The sequence below is a fragment of the Vombatus ursinus genome, unplaced genomic scaffold (assembly GCF_900497805.2).
Source record: "Vombatus ursinus unplaced genomic scaffold, bare-nosed wombat genome assembly UNPS02009173.1, whole genome shotgun sequence".
Lineage (NCBI taxonomy): Eukaryota > Metazoa > Chordata > Mammalia > Diprotodontia > Vombatidae > Vombatus > Vombatus ursinus.
The window spans coordinates 7,625,175-7,643,598 of NW_020948951.1; the positions used below are offsets into that span (position 1 = coordinate 7,625,175).

Below are 18,424 nucleotides of genomic sequence, written 5' to 3' on the forward strand. Positions count from 1 at the left end.
GAAAAAACCAGAAGGAAGTTCAGAAAGAGATAAAGACAAGCAGGGTAGTTTTGTTATTATGTTAAATCTAATGTACACTAAAAAAAAAGGCTTAAGAAGTTTAGTTTCATATACAATTCTCTTTACGGTTATTTGCATATTGAAATGGTCGGATTCGTTGATATTTATTCATTTAATAATAATAACAATAATAATAAACCCCCAAAAAGTTGGTCAGTGGGGCAACTGGGACCCAAGTCCCAATCTGCCTCTTCAGTCTCCTTTGCTGAATCTCCATCTGTGTCACCCCCATTAACTGAGGATATTCCCTAAAGTTCTTTCTTGGGCCCTCTTCTCTTTTCTCTTCATGCTATCTTGCTCAATGACGTCATCAACTCCCACCAGTTCAATTATTATCTGTATGCCAAAAAAGACTCACAGCTTTATATATCCAGCCATAGTCTCTCTACCCAGCTCCAGTCCCACATCACAAACTGCTTACTAGACATTTTGAACCATGTGTCTTCCAGACATCTCAAACTTAACATACCCAAAATGGAACTCATCTTTTGGTCAAAACTCTCCCTTCTTCCAAACTTTCCCATTACTGTAGAGAGCAATACCATCCTTTCATTCACTCAGGTTCATGACCTTGGTGCCATCTCTGACTACTTACTCTCACCCCATATATACAAGAAATTGCCACATTTTCTCATCTCTTGTCCATAACATCTCTTGTTCTCACTTTATCAGATCTCACCTGGATTATTGCAATGGCCCCTGTTTGGTCTGCCTACCTCACGCCTCTCCCTACCCCAATCCATCCTTCCCCCAGATGAGTAAATGATTTTCCTAAACTGTAGGTCTGACTATGTCACTCCCCTCCTCAATAAACTCCAGTAGCTCCCTATTATGTCTAGAATCAAATATGAACACTTCTCTTGGGCAGGTAGAGCTCTTCCTAGCCTGGGCTTTTCCTTTGTTACCAGTTGTCTTTCTCGTTATTTCCCTCCACACACTGGATGGTCCAACTATATTGCCCTACTTGCTGGTTCTCCCACACAATGCTCTATCTCCTGTCTCCAATCCTTTCCACTGGCTGTTCTCCATGCCTGGAGTGCTTTCTCTTCTCACCTTCGCCTGAAAGGGTTCTTGGTTTTCTTCAAATTCAGCTCAAGCGCCATCTTCTGGAGGAGGACTTTCCCAGTTCCCCAGCAACCAGTGCTTTCCCCTCCTATCTATTTTTGTATGTATTGTGGATACATATACCTATATATGCATATATTGCTTCCTGCATTAGAATGTCAGCTTCTTAGGGGCAGGGACTGTTTTTTGAATTTTCTTTAAATCTCAGCACAGTGTCTGATATAAAATAAGTGCTTAATAAATGCTTATTTGTTGATAAATATAATTTGTTTAGGTAGCAATGTTAAATTGCAATATACACAGGCCACTCAGTTTCTTGACCTAGTCAGAGCTTATCAAATGCATTCTGAGAAATGTAGGAAGACATAGAAATTGATATTAAATAAACAGAATGAAGCATACAATATTCACAATGATTATAGCAATGTAAGGGTAAGAACAATAAGAAAAGAAAAAGAAATGTTATATAATCAGAATAATCACATTTGATCCCCAAAGATGAGAGAGAAAACACACTTCCTTCCTTTCTTTGAAGAGATGGGGGATTATGGGTATAAAATATTGCATATTGGTTGATGTTTTGTGAAACTGCCCCCACACCATTTCCTTTTTATTCTGTGCAATAATAGGTAGCTTGGTGGGAAGGATATATATGTTTATGTAACATAATACATAGATACTCATATAAATGAAGTTGATATAAAAACAAAGATATCAATAACATTTTTGAAAAATAACCATTTATTCAATTCAAGAAACATCTATTAAACATCTACTGTGTGCAAAGCACTGAGCTATGACTTGTTCACTACAAAGACAAAAAAGAAAAAGAAAAGAAAGTGTTTGCCCTCAAGGAGCTTATGTTCCAGGAGGGAGATACACCATAGCCAAACTTCTCAAAGTTTTTAAAGAGTAAAATTACAGGATGGTTTTTAAAAAATAAAATATTTCTAAATTAAGTAATTTCTATAATGCCCCAGGCTATGAGTGACTTCCTGGGGATTTTGCCTGGGGACATTCCTGTTCAGGTATGGGTTGTACTAGGTGACTTTAAAGGTCCCTTCCAACTTTGAGATTCCACAATTTTACAAATCATTCCTAGGCCACACCACCATATTATTCTCTGCATTCTCCTTTTTTTTTTTTTTAAATGAGGTCAGTATGGTCACGTAGCTGGCCTTGGAGCAGGAAACCCCGGTTTGAACTACCCTTCTAACATTTTCTAGGTGTGTGACTATGGCCAAGTCCACAGTACCTCGGTTTCCTCACCTGTGAAACGAGACTAATGATGCTTATGGTACCAAGGTTTCAATAGTTCAAAGTGCACTGACTCCGAAGTCAGAGATCCTGAGTTCAACCCTGCCTCAGTCCTCCCTACGCCCCTTGGCTTCCCCGGACCTCAGTTTACTGCTCTGTATAATAAGCAGGTTGGACCAGAGGGCCTCGGAAATAACTTCTGCTCGAAGATCCTCCCTTGGGGGGGGGCGGGCGGAGTCTCAAAGGATAACAGATTGGCTTTGCAAACCAGGATACCCTAGAGAACTGTCAGCTGTTTTTATTACTAGCTGAAGAGGCAACACTGGGCTCCCAACGGGGGGGGGGGGGGGGGCCCGGGGCCTGGGAAAGCGCAGGCAGCAGAGGGCAGAGAGCCTGTGCGATGTCAGGGCTGGAGGGCGCAGTGCACGGTGCTCGCCGACAGGGGTCGCCCCGGAGCGCCCTCCCGCTCCGCAGCATTGGGCGCACGCGCACCTGAGGCTCCCTGCAGAGGCTTTGCGCTTCTCTCCTCCCGGGCCGCCCCCTCCCCCTACCTTCTCCAGGTCAGGGTAGTTTAATGCACCGACCTCTGGCCCCTTCCCCGAACGGGTGCGGAAAAGCTCCGTGAAGGCCAAGGTCCAGTGGCGTAGGAGGTGAGGGGTGACCTGGATCCCAGATGACATCAGGCAGCAACTGGGCTTGCAGCCGAAACCCAGGCTCCTGGTTCTAAGAATCCCTGGGAGAAGCCGACCTTGCCTCACCCCCAAATGCACTTGGCCTTTCTACCCTAGAATTTCAAAGAGGGAACAACTTCAGAAGGTTCTGCACTGTGAGCTAGTTGAGAAAAGGTTGTTGTGATTTATTTAGTAGCGTCCGGCTCTTAAGTGACCCCATTTGGGGTTTTCTTGGCAAAGCCCTTAATAACCTAGCCCCTTCTCCCTTTCTAGTTTTTTTGTTTGTTTGGTTTTTTGCTGGTCAATGAGGTTAAGCAACTTGCCCAGGGTCACATAGCTAATAAGGATCAAGTGATCAAGTGTCTGAGGCTAGATTTGAACTCAGGTCTTCCTGACTCCAGGGCCGGTGCTCTATCCACTGCACCACCTAGCTGCCCCTCCAGTCTTTCTTACACCTTACTCCCTTAACACATATTTTGTTCCTCAAACAAGACACTCCACTCTGGGCATTTTCTTTGGTTGTCCCCCATGCCTGGAATTTTCTCTCTCCTCCTGTCCATCTCCAGGCTTCTTTGACTTCCTTCAAGTCCCAGCTACAATACCACCTTTTATAAAAAGCCTTTCCCAACCTCTCTTAATTCTAGTGCCTTCCTTCTTTTAATTGTTTCCTATTTGTTCTGTATGTAGTTTGTTTTTACATATTTGTTTGTTATCTCTCTAATTACATTATGAGCTCCTTGAGGGCAGGGACTGTCTTTTGCCTCTTTTTGTATCCCTAGTGCTTGGCACAGTGCCTGGCACATAGTAGGAACTTAAATACTTTTTGGTTTTCTGAGGCAGCCCTTAGCATGTTTGGTTGGCTGTAATTGTTAGGAAGGGGTGGGTTTTGTTTGTTTGTTTTAATATTGAGATGAAATCTGCTTCCCTGTTCTCCCCGATTTTACCCTCTGGGGAGGAGAGACAGTTATCCTATTTCCTCTAGTAGAATGTCAGCTCCTTTAAGGTAGAGACTTTCTCACTTTTATATCTTTATATCCAGATGCTTAAAAGTGCCAGGCACATAGCAGGCTCTGAATGAATGTTTAGGGATTGATAGGTAGGGTCCTCAAATGTACAGTTATTTAGTTTCCCTTTTTTTTTTCCTCCAGGCTAAATATTCTCAGTCCCCATACTGTGAATGTTCGTTTCTTTAAATCCTAGGCAGGAGGTCTGGTTTCCCTCTGAGATAACAGCATCTCCCAAAGATAGGGTGAATGAATGGGGTAAGGTGGTGTGGTTTGCTTTAAGCTTATATTGTTATTTATTTCTGTAAGGGTCGTGAAGAGTCAGGCACGACTGAAATGACCCAACAATGAAAAAAGATTGGAAGATGGGAGAGTAAGTACTGACCTTGGACCTCCCATAAAACTTTGCTCTAAAGCATACATCAAATAATGTGTATTATAGTCATCAGTATTTGTATTCAGCTATTAGCTTTTTAAAAATTTGTATCTCTAGCACTTAGCTTAGTATAGTACCTAGTGCTTAATACATGTTTACTGACCTTTGAATGGGGGGGGCAAGTCCAATGGGAGACTTTTATCTAAGCCTTGCGTTTCTCTTGGTGCCTAGTATAATCTTGTATATCACATAAACAGTGTTTGTGGATTGAATTCGACATACAGATTCATATCTCTGATGCCTGCTGGGTTGGGAAAGGCACAACTTTTCCATTGCCTGAGAGGTACCAGCTGATTTTTGGGGAGCTTGGAAGTTTCTTTAATGGAATATTTTACTGGAGGGCTTTTTCTGTGACACTCAAGATAAGAATTGTAGAACTGATGTAGGCTAGCTATATAAGGAAGGACTTTCTTATAATGACCACTTGTCAGGGAATTTATAGAGGAGATTCCTTTTCATATAGCTCGAGGCCCTCTCTGGTCCCTTCCAACTCTGAAATCCTATAATACTTATATGGTCTCAGCAGATGAGTGTGGTTATTAAGATAGGTTCAGGGATCAGCACTCTCACATCCATCAAGATGTAGAGATATATGGGGCATAAAGCTCACTGTGATTCATGATCCTGTGCTGAGAAGTAACTCCTCCTACTCCATTCTCTAATTACCCCTAATATTTCATGTACATGAAAATGTTTGTGGATGAGAGTCACATGAGATGGACAGGCATGAATGATTTACAGTATGCATCTGAGGGGATGTCAACAGTGATGAGGACAGAGCTCATCAGTAAAATGTTCTGCTGGATGTTAATTGTTATATTTCTCACCACCCTTTGGCATCAGAATAGAGTAAGCCCGATATAGAAATAGGATAAGGACTATACCTGTAATTTCATTGGAATAGGAAACTACTAGGGGAGGTGCTTTCTCTACCAATGCATTTTGGCACCTTTGAAGCAACTTTTAGTCCTTCAGAGGTGCCAATCCATATAGACAGCTGAAGTGACTTGCTGAGGGTTACAAGACTTGTATGTGTTAGAGGTCATATTTGAATCCTCCTTACTGGCTTTCAGGCCAGCTGTCTACCCACTGTGCCGTGTTGCCTATGTAAAGAATAAGACAGTTAAAAATTGTTTTTCTGCTTGTCAAGACATCTGTTTATAGGCTTAGCTCTTCTGCTGAGCTTGTGGCCTTGAACAATTCACTTCCCCTCTCTGCTTCATAGAGAACAGATTAAATAATCCTTGTTTATTTTTCCACTTCGTCCTGTTAGCTAACATTTAGAAGCCCTCCATATCTTTGTATAGGTCTTTAAGAATTGGTGTGGCTAGGGGGCAGCTAGGTAGCAGCTAGGTGGCACAGTGGATAGAGCGCCGGCCCTAGATTCAGGAAGACCTGAGTTCAAATGCGGCCTCAGACACAACACTTACTAGTTGTGTGACCCTGGGCAAGTCACTTAATCCCATTGCCTAGCCAAAAAGAAAAAAAAAAGAATTGGTGTGGCTGAAAAAAATTAATCAGTTGGTGGTCAATCCCTTAGGCCTACGAACCTAGCTGAAAACAGCCTTCTTTCCATATGGGAGACATGGTATTAAACTATGATCACCTTCCCCTCTAGTACTTTTTTGGATAACAAATTACTCTTCCCTCACCCTGCCACCCAGCGGACCCTGTCACTGACAAGGAAGAGAATAGAGGTTAGGTTTCAAGAAGGGGGGTGGTGGTAGAAAGGTCTGTCCTCTTCTGATTTTTGTGCCCTGATCACAGATGCCAAAGACAGATCATCCCTGCTCCCTTTCTATCCTACTCATCTTTCCCTCTCCCAGCCTTTATTGCTGTGGTCCTTATAGCCAAACTCTATCTGGGGATGCCAGGACAGCCAACCTTGCTTTCCCTACTTTTTCTACCTCTCCCAAGTTCTTTCCAGAATGAGTTCTCAGAAGAACTCTGAAGAACCTCTGAAATGCAAAAGGGACATATGTGATGTGACTGGGACATGATGAATGCTACTTGATGAGATAATCCTTGTAAAGTGTATCGTATAGTGCTTGACATTTTGTAGGCATTTAATAAACACTCATTTCCCTTACTCAGTCCCTCCCCTCCCTTTTGGCGTAGCTCTAGGGTCACCTATATAGCACATTGAAGACTTTGGTGGAAAGTTTTGCTTTATGTATCAAAATTCTTTGATATTGACAGCTTGTAACTATACAATGCACGAACAGGCCTCAAAAATGTCAGTGCTAAGGGGATTTTGCTCAGTTTCTTCATCTGTAAGATGGGTATAGTACTTTCCTCACAATGAAGCTGATAGGGGAAAAAAATCTTTGTAAACTTTAAAGGTCTATAGCACTGTATCATAAGAAACCAGATACTTGGCCTTCCAAGCTTATTAACTACACTGCTCCATTTAAATTCATGGTATTGCAACTGCGTGAGCACCTTAAGGGTTAAAGGGACCTCTGGCGCATGTGCATTACGTCGCTTCTTCCCGCCTCCCTCGCAAGAGTCAGCTGACCTTGCAACCGGCGTCGGGCTATAAAAGTACGGGGCGTTGACGTCAGCGTCCTCTTCCGTCGTCGCCGCCGCCATTCTCGGCGCGACTCACCACAGTCGGATCGCGAGCCGGAGAATCCACCGCCATCCGCCACCATGGTGAGGGCCGCCGCTCGCTTCGGGGATCGAGGCTGTGCCGGGATCCTTGCGGGGCGAAGGGAGCCGCTCCTGGGCTGAGAGAACTGGCGAAGCGGGCTGGGGGAGCCCGGGGAAGGGAGATGGGGGAGAAGAGGAGGAGGCCGCCGCCGCTGTCTCCGCTGCCGCCATTTCGGGGAGATGCGGCAGCCGGCGGTCCCGGGCGCGCGCCCCGCCCAGCCTCCTCTCCTGGGCTTCGCGCGGGGGCGCGCGGCGCCCCTTCCCAGACGCCCTCCCGCCTTCTCGGGCTCGGACCTTGGGCTTGGTCCCCTCGCCTTGGGCGGGCGGGCGCTTCCAGGGGGAGTGCGGCTGGATTGGAGCCGGGTGATGTGGCAGCGAGAGAGGGGGAAGGGGAGGGAGCCGTGCGGGGAGGGGGAAGGGAGGCGCCGGTTCCGGGCTCGGCCCCCCGCTCGGCGCTGGCCGCGGGCGGTACTGCAGCGGGGCCGCGCCCGGCGGGGAAGCAGAGCCCCGGAAGGGAGGACGGGAGCTCGCGTTAAGCCCCCGGGGCTGTGTGCGGGGATGAGGGGGAGCTGCTGGGACCTCGATCCGCGCGAGCCGCCACCCACGGCGGAGGCGGCCGGGACTTTAGCGTGACCTTGGACATCCGTAAAGAAGAAGATGTGGCCCTTTAGGAAAAAAACGAGGGCAGCCTCAGTTGTCTGGGCGAGAGCCCTGCGGTGGAGGCGAAGGGGTGAGCCGGGGCAGGGAACACAGGAGCCTGGAAGGAAACCACGAGTCCGGCTTCCAGTGGGGTCTTACCCAGATCTGCCGGTCTTCCAGGGCCTCGAGAGCAGATGACGTGTATTGTGCCAACACCATCGATTTCTGGCTGAATTGGCCTTGATCCTGCCTGATTCTGGGAAGAACGTGTAAGACTTCCCCTGATTGTTTTACTTGGCTTCCTAGGTGAACTTCACAGTAGACCAGATCCGGGCCATCATGGACAAAAAGGCCAATATCAGAAACATGTCTGTAATAGCTCATGTGGATCATGGCAAGTCAACCTTGACAGATTCCCTGGTTTGCAAAGCTGGTATTATTGCTTCAGCCCGTGCTGGTGAGACCCGGTTCACTGACACGAGAAAAGATGAACAGGAACGCTGTATCACTATTAAGTCTACGTAAGTCTTCTGTAGTTTATGTAGGTGGCATTCTGATGATTCATAGGCATGCCTTTTCCTCACTTTTTTAAAAAAATTTTTCTTTTTATGTATTATCTTCCATTATTATTACTCCTGTCTCACTGCTTGTATTTGTATTCTCAGGTTTAGCACAACTATCAACACAGCTTTTAAATTGTATTACCTTGGTATTGAGGTTTTGAGGAGTTTACAAGGATGTTCAGTGATCTGGCTAAGGACCTTCAGATCAAAACTGACTTGGTTGAGACCTCATCTGTTAGATAATGATTCTCAAAGCATAGTAGGGGTGGTGGTGTCTGAGACCTTTTTTAGGGGGTTTGAGATGAAGATTCTAAGACTTTTAATTTCTAATACACTAAATATAACCCACATAAACAAAAGGTCTTTGAATTTTTTTAAGAGTGTAAAGCAGCCCTGAGACCAAGAAGTTTGAAGACTTCCAAAAAAAAAATTAGTGCTTATCCTAATGGAAAGTAAAACAATTAAGTGACTAAGTGATCTGTCATCAGGAGGGGGGAGGGGAAAAGGGAAAGGCATGCATTCAAATTTCTAAGGAAAATAAGGCTTACAGGCAGCACTTATTTTCATAAAGTACTATCTTGGTCAGTGTCCTGGCAATTGATGTCATTCCCTGTCAGAATTTTGGCAAGAGCCTTTAGAGATAAATGAGCATCTTAAATTACACTTAAAGGGATAAATGTGTTAGTATGGCTAAACCTTGTAAAATATTCCTATTGAATTTAAATTTGTGAAGATCCCTTTGCACTCTGTATAAAACTGATGGGTCAAAACTGGATTTCTCATCTTCCATTGTTTTTTGGCTCTTCAGTGCCATCTCCCTCTTCTACGAGCTGTCAGAAAATGATTTGAACTTCATCAAACAGAGCAAAGATGGTTCTGGCTTTCTTATCAACCTCATTGACTCACCTGGGCACGTCGACTTCTCATCAGAAGTAACAGCTGCACTCCGTGTTACTGATGGTGCCTTGGTTGTGGTTGACTGTGTATCTGGTAAGCTTGCTTTCAACTAAGGAGCAGTTGACTAGAAAGAGAGGATATTTTCTATTCCAGATTGCTTGGGGCTAGGGGCTTGACCACTAAAAACACTTTACTTTCCTCAGGTGTGTGTGTTCAGACTGAGACTGTACTTCGCCAGGCCATTGCTGAGAGAATCAAACCTGTCCTGATGATGAACAAGATGGACCGAGCCCTACTTGAGCTGCAGCTGGAGCCAGAGGAACTGTATCAGACATTTCAGCGAATTGTAGAGAACGTGAATGTTATCATCTCTACCTATGGAGAGGGCGAGAGTGGCCCAATGGGAAACATCATGGTGAGTCTAAGAAACAGATTTCCAGTGTGGTCAGGCCAGAAATTTATGGACTAATTGTTGAGAGTAACTATCTTATTAAGATTTGTTAAAACACTTTAAGATTGATTTCTTCTATTATCACTTTATATAGGCCCCAGTCTATCATAGCTGAAAATTTAATTGCTGAAGTGATTTTTGAAGTCCACATTTTTTTTTTTTTTGGCTAGGAAGTGGGGTAAGTGACTTGCCCAGGGTCACACAGCTGTTGTCAAGTGTTTTGAGGCTGGATTTGAACTCAGGTCCTCCTGACTCCAGGGCCAGTGCTCTTATCTACTGCACCACCTAGCTGCCCCATCCTCTAGCACAGGAATAGTTTGTCTAATTTTTTGATGGAGGGTCAATTTTGGGGTAATCGAGGTTGATCTGGTATGAAGGTTTAATGGCTACAAGATTAACAAATTGAGGTCTCTGGTACAGAATTGGCAATTAAAAAACCATTCCACGTTTGGTAGTATTGGGGGGCGGGATAGGTTAGCTTGCTCCTTGTTAGAGGAGCTAGGAGAGCTGAGTGTTAAAAACAAAGGTTCTTTTTCAAACTAACAAGATGAGCTTTTCCGAGCTTTTGGAAGCTTTTTAGTGGGATTATGGACTAGGTTTATCGTGTCCCTTGCCACAGTATAATTTGCCCTTAATAACTACTTTGGGAATAACTAGCCTTTCTGGAATGGTAACATGGATGACTTACATAGCATTCCTTGAGCATATTTGTTCAGAATACTAGAGTCAGATGGGTCTTCTGACCATGAATTCACCTTTAGAAACCTGATTGTCATATTAGTTAACTCTAGAGAAATTTTGAAATTATATAAGACTTAAAAATATAAAGAGATCTCCTTGTAAACTTATTTGATTGTGTAAATTTGAAATAGTGATATTTGTAATACATCACAGTTTAGAAAATCAGATGAGCTGTTAGTGTGAAAGTTACCCAAGTCTAGTCACCTAAATTGTAACTAAATCTACATTTAGATTTGTCATTTGGGACGTTTTTCTATAGTGTTCTGGGATTTTGTGTGTATGTGTATGTATATGTACATGTACTGAGTTCATTGAAGTTCCTGGGAATTGATCTTAGCTTAGATTGTTATATTTGATAGATTATATTTCAGTTCTTTTGGCCACAAAGCCTTAGATAACTATCTGACCTACTTTTCTTTAATCTTTCAGATTGACCCAGTCCTTGGTACTGTTGGGTTTGGCTCTGGGCTTCATGGTTGGGCTTTTACTCTGAAGCAGTTTGCAGAGATGTATGTGGCAAAGTTTGCTGCCAAAGGTGAAGGTCAGCTGGGACCAGCCGAACGGGCCAAGAAAGTAGAAGACATGATGAAAAAACTATGGGGTGACCGGTGAGTGGGCTTAGAAATGAGGATTCTGTCGAGTAATCTAGAAGTGGACCTGATTTGATCTGTTTTGCAAATAATTATTCCCACAAGCCATACCACATATGTAAGGTATTGAGTACAGGAAGACTACTTAGTATTCTTTGTAGTAAGGTTGAATATGTTTTGCTTTTTTTTTTTTCCATCTAGGTATTTTGATCCTGCCAATGGGAAATTTAGCAAATCTGCTACTAGCCCTGATGGAAAGAAGTTGCCTAGAACCTTCTGCCAACTCATCTTAGATCCAATCTTCAAGGTAAAGGAGATAGTGAATATTGATTTGTTCTAAGTATTTCTTAACTTGATTGTTAAGGTGTTCGTGATGATGGAATTTTTCTTCACTTTGACCTGATGTCTCATGAAGAAATCTAACCTCTGAGAAGCATTGCAGTTGTTAATCTGTCAAGATAGGCATATATGACTTCTGTAGAACAATCAGTCATTCCTTAAATTTTTTTCTGGGGAAAATAAAAAATTACTTGAGAAATTAAAGGAAGGAAAGAATTATCTTTATGTATCTGGAAGTAGAAAACATTTTGTCTTTTAAATCTAACCTACTTTATAAACTATATCTTTGCCAGGCGTAGACCTTGCCTAAATGTGTCATTGATGGACTGTGTCTAATCTGTAGATGGGCATATTTTTTGACTAAATGAATTTGTTCTTCTGCCTTAGGTATTTGATGCAATTATGACCTTTAAGAAAGAGGAGACTGCAAAACTGATTGAAAAACTTGACATCAAATTGGACAGCGAGGATAAAGACAAAGAGGGAAAACCACTTCTGAAGGTGAGGAGGATGGGCCTATGACAACTTTGAATCCAGAGTTTAGAAGCTTCCTCTGGTTGAAATTGCAACCTGGTTTCTCGGTCCTGTTTAGGCTGTGATGAGACGTTGGCTGCCTGCTGGAGATGCACTTCTCCAAATGATAACCATCCACTTGCCTTCTCCTGTAACTGCTCAGAAATACCGCTGTGAACTGCTATATGAGGGTCCCCCTGATGATGAGGCTGCTATGGGTATGGTTTTCTTTTGTTTTCTTTTTCTTTCTTTTTTTTTTTTTTAGGCATAGGCAGAAATCTTTGTTCCCCAAGCTTGTTCCAACAAGGGCCAACCCAGCTAGGTTGCTCATTCTGCTGTCTACTTCCTGATAAGTGACTTTTTTCATTTTGCTGGACTAACTTAATGTTACTCAGGTGTTGCAGATACAGAAGGTCCAGCCTGTACTGTTAACTCTAAATTTTGGCATGTAGGTGTAAAAAATGCTAACTGAGCAAGTTCAACTTCTGGATAGCAGCCAAAATACTGATTAAGTTTTCCCAAATTCATCTCCAGGAAGTTGTTATATCATCACGGAGTTTGACTGTGTTGAAGCCATTTATGCCTGTCATTACTTTTCTTCTCAGGTATTAAAAGCTGTGACCCCAAAGGTCCCCTGATGATGTACATCTCTAAAATGGTGCCAACTTCGGACAAAGGCAGATTCTATGCTTTTGGCCGTGTATTTTCTGGTCTTGTTTCCACCGGCCTGAAGGTCAGAATTATGGGACCCAATTATACCCCAGGGAAGAAGGAAGATCTCTACCTGAAGCCAATTCAGAGGTCAGAAGTTTATCCCTTCTGTCTTCAAGGGAGTAAGAAATAGAAGTGTTTGAGATTGTCTCAGTAACCTGAGTTGAGCTTTTTTTGATATCATACACTTGACATGCTGGTCCCAAGTTCTTTGTCTTAATGTGAGTAATCAAGTCACCATGGCTAACACAATTGAGCTGCTCAGTGATGAAATAAAAGCTAGGATTGGAGGCACTTTGCCCACCTTAGAGCTGTATACCAAGAGTATGTTCTTTAAATAAAGAATAACTTATTAAACTCTTCTTTGACTTGGATCTGAAACCCTTCAAGATGCAGAACCATCCTTGTAACTTTATTCTAAACTCACTTTAGATTTGTAGCAAAGTATTGGCTGCCAGGGACCAGCATAAAAAAGGATAACTGCCATTTTGCTTCATAAACTCTCAGATATCAAGTCAAGCAAGCTGAGAGACATGGGCTATAGGTGCTTCCCTTATATTTCCTCTCTTTCCTAGATGAGCTTCATTTTGCACACTAGTTAGAAGATATTCTAGACCGGGGGTTGGCAAAACTATTGCCTGTTGGTTTTTACATTTTTAAATACAATAAAACTTAAAAGTGTAAAAAACAAAAACAAAAACAAAAACCCATTCTTAACACACAGGCAAGCCAGCCCCTTTTTAGATTAGAATAAGATTTACCACTAGGAATGGTGTTAGTAGTAGTAGTTCTTGACTTGACAATTTTTCCTCAGGACAATTCTGATGATGGGCCGATATGTTGAACCCATTGAAGATGTGCCTTGTGGTAACATTGTTGGTCTGGTTGGTGTGGATCAGTTTCTTGTGAAGACGGGTACCATTACTACCTTTGAGCATGCCCACAACATGAGAGTGATGAAGTTTAGTGTTAGCCCTGTGGTGAGAGTAGCTGTTGAAGCCAAGAACCCAGCTGACCTGCCCAAACTAGTGGAAGGACTGAAGCGTCTGGCCAAGTCTGACCCTATGGTCCAGGTAGGTTGCTTTGAAATGCAGATTTGTCTTGATTGTCCCCAATTTAAGAATCAAAGGGAATTTCCTTGTTAGGAAATTTCACTGGTTATCTTTGCTTAACTGAGATTTCTTGGTAGCTTATCTGAATTACCTGAAGGAGACAAGGGCCAGAGGGATGTTTGCTCTTACAACTACTTTGGTGTCCCATCTTTCTTGCCAGTTAGAAATCTATGCTAAAATGGTTCAAATTCCTTGTTATATATTGAATCTCTCTTTTTTCAGTGTATCATTGAGGAATCTGGGGAACATATTATTGCTGGTGCAGGGGAGTTGCATCTGGAGATCTGCCTGAAAGATCTTGAAGAAGATCATGCATGCATTCCCATCAAGGTAAACTCCATATCTTTGTTTCGTCTTAAGGAGTGTGACCGTCCATCTTCTGTTTAGACCAGGTGGCCCAAATGAACTTGAGAGTTAGGGGAACTGATGATTGATAAAAGGAATATTAAATGATTTAATCCACCATTAAAGTCTTGTCACAGCTGTCCAGTCACTTTTAATTCTTCTTATGTAAATGAAATCTTTTGTACATTGCTAGGTGTCTTCTACTTTTTTTTTAAATGTTAGATTAACTTGGCTGCTTTTAGTTTAATTAACTGACCCCCGTATTTTTTTCCTATGCAGAAATCGGACCCTGTTGTCTCCTACCGTGAGACAGTCAGTGAGGAGTCAAATGTTCTCTGCCTTTCCAAATCTCCCAATAAGCACAACAGGCTGTACATGAAGGCCCGGCCCTTCCCTGATGGCCTGGCTGAAGATATTGACAAAGGCGAAGTTTCTGCCCGTCAGGAGCTCAAGCAAAGGGCTCGGTACCTGGCTGAGAAGTATGAGTGGGATGTGACTGAGGCCCGTAAGATTTGGTGCTTTGGCCCTGATGGAACTGGGCCCAATGTTCTCACAGATATCACCAAGGGAGTACAGTACCTTAACGAGATCAAGGACAGCGTGGTGGCTGGATTCCAGTGGGCTACCAAGGAGGTAGATAGCCTTAAAATTAATATTGGAGTACTGTATACTTGTTATTCAGCTTTACTTATATTAGATCAGAGAGAAGAGGGAAGGGGTCAGTGGAAAGAACTTATTTGGGGACAGCTGAGGTTCTAAAGCAGATAAATTACTAAAGGTCAAGATACTTCTCATAGAGGGTCCGTAGTTACATATATTTATAATTTTTTTTTCCATTCAGGGAGCACTGTGTGAAGAGAACATGCGGGCGGTCCGTTTTGATGTACATGATGTGACCCTGCATGCTGATGCCATTCACCGTGGTGGCGGCCAAATCATCCCCACAGCGCGGCGCTGCCTATATGCCTGTGTGTTGACTGCTCAGCCCCGTCTTATGGAACCCATCTATCTTGTGGAGATTCAGGTAGGAAATAAGCTATGCTATGTGAGACCTCTTGGGGAAACTAAAAAACTCTGGGTTGGTCTGACCTCATCTTTGCCACACTGTCACTTAATGTTAACTTCTTAAAAATTTGTTTAGTGTCCAGAACAGGTGGTTGGAGGCATTTATGGTGTCCTGAACAGGAAGCGAGGGCATGTGTTTGAGGAGTCCCAGGTTGCTGGCACCCCCATGTTTGTTGTGAAAGCCTATCTGCCTGTCAATGAATCTTTTGGTAAGCACGAAATTCTATAGTAAAAGACCTTTCAATAAAGAGGATATGTTAGTATTAGTGCCAGTTTGTTTGGAAAACGTGTTTTGGATCTTGGGGTTCTATCACTAATTTACTGACTTGGACTGGAGCTCATTTTCCTCATCTCCTAAAATGAAAAATGATCCCCTCCCTCTCTGGTGGTTGAGGATCAAGTGAGTTTTGATGCTTGTAGAAAGTATATAGGGGTTTACAAGCAATCTTGGTTTGTTGAGTCTTGTAATGAAAACTCATTTTAAGAACACTTTTTTCAGTGAAGGAGATACTTGCACTGTTACAGGTTGGTCATTTTTATGTTTGAGGCGATGTTAAGTTGGTACTTAGTTTCAATTCTAAGCTTTGCCTTTCTCATCCTTCCCCTTCTCTTCTAGGCTTCACAGCTGACTTGAGGTCTAATACAGGTGGCCAAGCCTTCCCTCAGTGTGTATTTGACCATTGGCAGATCCTGCCTGGAGACCCCTTTGACAACACTAGCCGCCCTTGCCAGGTTGTGGCAGAGACCCGCAAACGCAAAGGGCTGAAGGAAGGTATCCCGGCTCTGGACAACTTCCTGGACAAATTGTAAAAGCTCTTTCCAACATCAGTTCAAACTCCTGTTGGACTCTAGCATAACACCAATGCAGCAAATTGTTAAAACTGCAGTGACATCTCTTTGCATATACTTAATCAGTTCATAGCAACTTGAGACTTTCAAAACACATTGATATTCAGCCTTATAGGTTTCTGTGTTGCACATGACACATTTGGGGCCCACTCGGTGCCATAACTTGAAACATTTCCACTTGATGCAACTTGAGTTGCCTGTTTCCATATTTATTCAAGTCTTCAAAGAGGCAGAAAAAGTCCTCTTTGCAGGGTATATTTGACCAGGGGGGTGGTTTGGGATAGGTACCTAACATTTTCTTTTTTTCATTTTTCAAAGGGAAACACAGTGCCCCCCCAAATTGCAAATGAGTGCATTAAGAGGTTTTGCTTGGGTAAATGGCCTGTAGTGGATCTTCAGGAAGGGTGAGGGGAAAGTTAAGGAGATATTTTCTAGTTGGCCAGAAACTAGAAGGCAAGAAAATTTTGTGCAGTGTGATTGTCATCATGAACATCTACAGATGTATTAGTGCCATTGGAATAATAAATTTGATATGGTGATGAATATCAATAACAGTGTTGAAGTGATTCATTTCAAGTATGGGGTTGTTTTTTCCCTCTGGGTGCCATTCTTCGTGTGATTTCCTCAGCAAGTTAACTTGGGATTCAGTTAATTAACAAGTGCTTTCTTCCTGCTTCAGGATTTCAGCACTCATTTGGCAAGGATCTTGGACCATATAAACTTGACATTTGGTTAACTTAAGTATTGCAGAAATAACTGCATTTAATGCTTGTGATTATGAATGTTTTTGTTTTGTTTTGTTTTGTTTTTGGTACTAAAATAAAAGTTGTCCATCCCTGGAATACATGGTTAAATGCCCCATTTGGTTCTGTTTGTGTGAAACTATCCGAAATATGATCAGCTCAGGTTACTACCCTGCACAGGTTGTACATTCTACTTCGATGAAGCATTCTCCTGGAATCTTAACAGTACTTGGCTTTCCTTGCTGCAACTTGAGATTGTGGCTTGGATAAGGCTCTAAGCAACTAATTAACTGGAATATTAGCTAGTAGTGGAGATTTGTTAGTAGAATCGTGGCTAGAGATCCTTGCATGCTATTTCTGAAGTGCTGAGAGTGGCTTGGATGTGGAGTAGCAATTCTAAAGGGGGTGTATTCAGCCAGAAAATCAGACTGGCTGCAAAAGAAGGGATATCTCTACCATGAAGTATCCCTTGGGAGAAAAAGCTGGGATATAGAAGGCCTCAGCTGTTAAAGCTTGTTTGGAATTAGCTTGGGCATTGTTTTCTGAATGACTTTACTCAGCTTTCACAGACAGCAAGGTTTGCTAAAAATGCCCATTGTACCCATGTATGATTTAGCTTCATGAAAAAAACTTAGAGAAGCCCAGCTCTGTCCTCAATAAAAATTTTTTGGAAAAAAATTTCAAAAAAAAATTTAAGATTTATTAGTGTTTGAAAGGTCACAATGCTATAGATATTTTGAGTTTCTGTGACTAATCCGATTTAATTCTGGTGATTGTTTAGCTATGCAAGTCTTTGGATAACCTATATACTATCAACCTATATTAGGGGGAAGGGGAATTGTGTGTTTTGAGTTTGAAGACTGCCCTGTGGTTGACAACCTAAAATAATTTAATATGCCAGGATGAGATAGGGGAGTAGCTGATGTCTCCATGTGGTATCTCCATGATAATTTCACACGTCTCTTTATTCACATGACCATCCTGCTCACTATTCTCATCTGAACTTTTAACTTTGATTTCCCTGAATTCTATCAACTACTCATCTTTAGGCACAACTATGAGCTTGTGTAGCTTTTAAAGTCCTTGATAGCCTGGACCCAACCAACCAACCTTTCCAACTTTAAACATTCCCTACGTTTTGTGGTCTGTCCAAATTGGGTATCTTACCTGGCACTGCACCGATAGTTGGGTGTTTGCCTTGGCTGTCCCCGATACCTAAAAATCTCTGGTTTTCTTCTAGACCCAGTGCAGGTAGAGGCACAAAGCCATTCCTGAGTCCCTAACCTGCTAGGATCTCCACCCCTCAAATTGTATAGGTGTTATTTCACACCTAATTTATGTACGGCTCCATAAAGTGTAAACTCATTAAGGGGCAGGTACTTGATTTTTTAAAAATTTTATACTTTGGTCACTTTGATGCTGTGCACGCCTTCCTTGTTGACTGTATCAGACTGATCTCAATGACATTTCCCTGATTTTTCTCTGGCATTAGCTGCCAGTGCTGATGCTTTTAGTTGTCATTAGACCCTTTATAACAGTTGGCATATACATTTTATACCTGCAATTTATTTGGACTGAGCTAACTCACTTTAAGGCCACTGTACGATGGTGTCAGATTGTTGAGTTGTGTCTGACTAATACATCCTGTATGGGATTTTCTTGGCAAAGATCCTGGAATGGGTTGCCATTTCCTCCTCCGGTTCATTTTGCAGAAGAGGAAA

At 42.6% G+C, this 18,424-nt stretch overlaps 1 protein-coding gene and 1 non-coding gene across 2 annotated transcripts; both read left to right on the plus strand.

Moving 5' to 3' along the window:
- Positions 1-7,067: 7,067 nt before the first annotated feature.
- Positions 7,068-16,509, plus strand: EEF2 (eukaryotic translation elongation factor 2). Its single transcript, XM_027851054.1, has 15 exons — positions 7,068-7,148; positions 8,091-8,305; positions 9,156-9,337; positions 9,448-9,659; positions 10,866-11,044; positions 11,228-11,333; positions 11,753-11,866; positions 11,958-12,096; positions 12,484-12,679; positions 13,404-13,662; positions 13,924-14,031; positions 14,326-14,679; positions 14,888-15,070; positions 15,188-15,320; positions 15,728-16,509. Exons 1-15 carry the CDS (start codon positions 7,146-7,148, stop codon positions 15,919-15,921), a joined length of 2,577 nt encoding a protein of 858 aa, XP_027706855.1. The 5' UTR covers positions 7,068-7,145; the 3' UTR covers positions 15,922-16,509.
- LOC114035283 lies at positions 11,393-11,458 on the plus strand. Its single transcript, XR_003568206.1, has one exon. It is a non-coding gene; the product is annotated as a small nucleolar RNA SNORD37 (small nucleolar RNA).
- Positions 16,510-18,424: the final 1,915 nt, after the last annotated feature.

Bases quoted from the DNA above. Each gene is read 5' to 3' on its own strand.
- EEF2 (XM_027851054.1), top strand. The intron at 9,660-10,865 runs GTGAGTCTAAGA...TTAATCTTTCAG, and splicing joins GCCCAATGGGAAACATCATG to ATTGACCCAGTCCTTGGTAC. The intron at 11,334-11,752 runs GTAAAGGAGATA...CTTCTGCCTTAG, and splicing joins TCTTAGATCCAATCTTCAAG to GTATTTGATGCAATTATGAC.